Below are 4,839 nucleotides of genomic sequence, written 5' to 3' on the forward strand. Positions count from 1 at the left end.
TCGATCCCCGCCACCCACTCACCGCTATTCCCACTTGCCACTCGCCACCAATGCTGGCGCCTACAAATGGTGTCGTTCCCCCCCTCCCCCAGTCTCAGAAGACACCAGTCGTTCATGAGCTCTAGGCCTGGTTTTCACAGGAGTTCAGCAACTCCCTTTAAAAGGCAGGCATTTTTTAGGTGATGTTAGTCCTAACTTAACTCCATTTCAAATATTTGAAAGGCTGCCATAAAGAAAACTGAGAAGCATTGTTCTCCCTTGTCACAAAGGACAGGAGACATGGCAATGGGTTTAAACTGCAGCAAACTCGATTCAGGTCCAACCTTAGGAAAATGCTGTCCACCTATTAAAAAGGACAATGGAACATGCTGTCTAGGAAACTTGGAGAATATTCTTCACTGAAAGTTTGCAAGAAGACACTCGAGGCACCTATCTGAGGCGGTTTGGGAATAGGTCAGCCTGACTGGCTTCATCGTTCATATTCCTTGTCTGACAATCCTTCCATGATCCAACCACAGTTCAAATGTTTTAAGGAATCAAAGTGAGAGGCAATTTCTTGGTTCTTTCTACTCCATCTACTTTCACAAACACAGCTTTTTTTCTCCTCTTGATTCTTCTCCCCCGCTGTCCATTGGTTAGCAATTTTAACTTGCAGGGTAGGTTAAAAATTGAGATTAAAAAAATAAAATTTAATTTAAAAAAATTGTTTTTTTATTTAAATGAGATTTTAAAAAATTTAATCGTGTTGAAGTTTTTTGTTCAGATGCTTTTTTTAAAAAAAAAATAAACCTATATAAAAGTGGTTTTAGTTTAAGATATGTTAAAGCTCAAAGATGATACCATGGAATATAGACTATACCTTGTATTTTTATACTTGTTGAGACAATATATTAATGTAACCTTTTTAGAAAAGGTTTTATAAACAGGTCACAAGAGGCAATGGACTATATTAGGGACCCAATCTTATGGGGTTCCCAGAGGCTCCTCTATAGGTTAGTAAAGACGAAAGAAAACAACTGAGCCCAATGGGACTCAGTGCTCAGTCTTGAAGATCCCATCTAAGCATTTCAGTTCTCTAACTGTGGATTTATATCTCCCAAGATAACATCTTTGTTAACAGCAGTATATGGAGATGAGACCTACCCATCAGCCCTACTGTCTCTATGCAAATACTTTAAGTTTATCATACTGACCTGGCTGAAATAATCTATTTAATTTTTGTTAAAAAACACATTTCACATTTATAACTAAAATAGTTAAAAATTCAAAAATACATAATTTGTTTTGTTAAAATAAATATGCATGTTTGTTGTTGAAGAAAAATATCCAAAATGCATAAGCTTGTTTTATTAAACTGAAACACCAATGTAGGTGTCTGTTGTTTTTGGTGATGGTTGTTGTTGTCCTCCTAATACAACATGGCAAAAATATCCCCCAAATATCCATGAGTAATCTAGTGAATTGGAGATAGCTCACCTCCCAATGACTTCATGAGTATCTGCTTCAATTAGCTGTGGTAAATAAAATAACTGAATTATGATTTGGTTTTCTGAAGTAGCTGCAAAATTAATCTGAAAAGTATCAAAATAAATCACTGCTTTAAAATATATAGCGTGTACCTTCTAAAAATGAAACCTCCATCTATCTCTGAGCTGTAGATTATATGCATTAAGGTTGCAAACAAGGATGCACTTTTTGTAGAAAACAATGATTAAATCGAGGCTTCCTGACCAGTGATTTAAATCGTGATTTAAATGACACTTTAAAATCGATTTGAGTTAAATCAAATCTACCTCGTTAACTTGTCAGCAATATTATTTAGCATCACAGAAGATGTTACCAGAACAAACTGGCATCACAGACTGTGGTGCAGATAAACGCTGGACAAAGTTATTCTTCTTTCTAATGAGGAGAAAATAAATCCTAACTCTGAATCATCCTTTCACACCTCTTGACAAACCGCTTATTACAGGGGATGAGCATGCAAACACAAAAACAATCCCTGGGAGAATTGACATTGGTTTTATACATTTCTGTGAATTACACTAGGTGCAAGATGACCAGATATGCAGCTCTCTCTTGGTAATGCATACAACACAGAGCTATAACCACACCTTGCCACTAAGCAGAGGGGAAGCAGGTAACAGTCTATTTTCTTTTAGCAAACAGCTCCTATCCTGAGACAGATGTGGACAGATAACACCCTCAACTTCCACTGGTAGACTATGAACCTGAATATGGGTCTGGATGGCCCCCCAGTGCTTCTGCAAATTCCAGAGATAAAAAAAATTCTTTCCTTACATGCAGGGATGCACTGACAGCCCAGTAATTCATTACTGCAAAGGAATGCAATTTCCCCCATACACGTGTATTGAATTTTTAGAGGCATACATTAACCATTAAGCTGCACCACTGCAGAGTTGGATCAATTAAAATTAGCTACATAATTCTCATACCAGTTTCAGCTCCAACAGACATTTTTCCAAGAGGGGATGTTTCAACTAGATTTAGGTTACTGGAATCAGAACTCTGGGTAGAGGTGATATCTTATTAGACCAACAAGATATTTGCAAAAAAAAATTCTTTATTCACAAGCTTTTGGGTACACTCATGCCTTTTCAGGCATAGGAGAATGCAAAGATTGTAAAATTTCTCCAAATGCAAATGCAAATTCATATTTCACAGGACAGTTGAAGGTATAAGTCACAGGGGTGGGCAAAATGCAGCCCATGGGCCAGCCCATCAGGCCATTCTATCCTGCCCATGGGGCCCCTAAAAAATTTAGAAAATTAATATTTATCTGCCCCGGCTGCCTGTCATACAGCCTTCGATTGCTTGCCAAAACTCAGTAAGCAGCCCTCCGCCTGAAGTAATTGCCCACCCCGGTAGAATATCTCCTGGTCGGCAAAGTTCATTTTGTGCAAATTAAGCTCAGATAAAAGTTTGAGCAGTTTATTTACCTTGAAGTTGTCTGATGGATGTGCACCTCTTTAACATACCACTTACCAAGAGAGATTTTTTGGGCTGATACCAACAAACGATGCTTAAAGAAGCATATCGGCCAACAGGATCCGATTTCTGATACGCAGCTCAGCAGCAAAGAGCAGTGTCCAGCTGGTAAGTCTGTGTGACGGAAGGGGAGGTGGAAGGGAAGGGGCATGGCAGGGGCAGACCAAGGCCCCTGTGGCGAGGGAGGGAGTGGGGCTGGGGCAGACACTGCCCAGCCAGGGTAGTGTGGGACACAGGATGGAACCGTGGCTTGTCTGGAGGGTGCAGGGAGGGGGAGCTCCTGCTGCTGAGAGCACCCCAGGAAGACACAGGGGGGCATGTGTTCCCACATCTGCGTGGGGAGGAGGGGACTGCTGCTGAGGGCTGGAGCAGGGGCTGCACCAGGCTCTTCCCAGCAGGGGCTGGGCTGTGCTGTGCTTGGGGTGGGCGGCAGCAGCGCTGGTAGGGGGTTATGGTGGGGGGGCTGCAGCCACCCCAAAATTCACCATAGCCCCCCCCACCAACCCAGTGCCCTGATCACAGCTTGGCCCAGCCCCTGCCGGGAAGAGCCCAAGGCAGCCCACCCCTCCCCACACAGATCTAGGGGCACACATCCCACCTGTGCCCTCCTGGGGTGTGCACAGGGATGGGAGCCTCTGCTCCACCTCAGACAAGCCACAGCTCTGTCCTGTGCCCTGCCCCACCCCCACCCTCACCATAGGGGCATTGATCTGCGCCCAGCCCTCCCCACCACCCTCCCCTTCTACCACAACAGACTTACCAGCTGGATGCAGCTCTGCAAGCTGCCAGGCTGTGCTCCTTGCCACCCACATGCTGCGCTGCCACATCAGGCAAAAAAGCCAATTTCCGATAGTCAATTTTTTTTATATCAGTGCAGATCTGATATTGGACCAATGTATCAGTACACCTCTATGAACTGTTTCCTTCTGGTTATGATGTTTCATATTTTGCAAGAGGATGGGTACACAATCAAGTACTACATAAATGTGCAATAACAGTAGCTCCAGCAAACACCTTTTTAGTGACATTACTGCGCAGTAGCCTAATAATACCGGGCAGTAGCGTATTGGCACCGTTTCTGCTGCGATGGGCTACTACACAGCATTATTAGGCTGTTGGGCTGTTAGCGTCTCATGTAGATGCACCCACTCTCTCCAAAATGACAACAGGCGAGAGATTAGAAGCAGATGTGCAACACCCCTGCAGCTCTATAGCTAGTCTCTGCTCCTCCACCCTCTCGCTCACTCCCTTCCAAAGCACATATTAGATTGAGGGCTAGATTTTCCACACCTTAATTGGCAATGTTGGGAATGCTTAACTTGCATTTAAAAGATCCCCTTATTCATAAAATAGGTCATGGAGGTGACAGATACTAGAAGAGCATGAACTCGCCTCCTAGTTGCAAAAGACCTTATGAGCCTCAAGCCTGCTGCACCTGTGCTCAGACCCTTTAGGAAAATTAACCCAGCCGGGCTCCTTCCTGGGTCAAGCTGCTTGCTGGCTACAGCGGCAGCTTGTCTACCCCCAGCTCCTAGCCCCGCCCGGCCCTCATTCAAAGAGAGCTAGAACCAGCGTGAAACCACCCCCCCGCGGATGGTCACATCCCGGCGGGAGGCGAACACGTGGCGCGGGGGCGACGCCGGGGCCGCGCGCGGAGCCCCGCGCTCGGGTCCCGGCCCTTGGAGCAGAGCGGGTCCCGCTCCGCGCGGCGGCTCCGCCCTGCGCCGGGGGCAGCGGCTGCCTGCACTCACCGTCTCCAGCACCGGCTTCCTCTCCGCCTCCTCGGCCATGGCTGCGGCGCGCGGGGCGGGCACCTACCCGGGCCGAGCC

The 4,839-nt window shown here is 45.7% G+C and overlaps 1 protein-coding gene across 2 annotated transcripts in view; it reads right to left on the reverse strand.

The window, feature by feature from the left end:
- Window positions 1-4,839, reverse strand: part of LOC109300679 (DNA-directed RNA polymerases I and III subunit RPAC2-like) — a 22,863-nt gene extending 18,024 nt beyond the window's left edge. For both annotated transcript variants that reach the window (XM_019521436.1, XM_019521437.1), the window contains exon 1: window positions 4,761-4,839. In XM_019521436.1, coding sequence (XP_019376981.1) covers window positions 4,761-4,799 — 39 coding nt within the window. In that variant the 5' untranslated portion in view covers window positions 4,800-4,839. The remainder of the gene's footprint in view (window positions 1-4,760) is intronic.

Source organism: Gavialis gangeticus, unplaced genomic scaffold (genome assembly GCF_001723915.1).
Source record: "Gavialis gangeticus isolate Ggan-Ray unplaced genomic scaffold, GavGan_comp1, whole genome shotgun sequence".
Taxonomy (NCBI): Eukaryota; Metazoa; Chordata; order Crocodylia; family Gavialidae; genus Gavialis; species Gavialis gangeticus.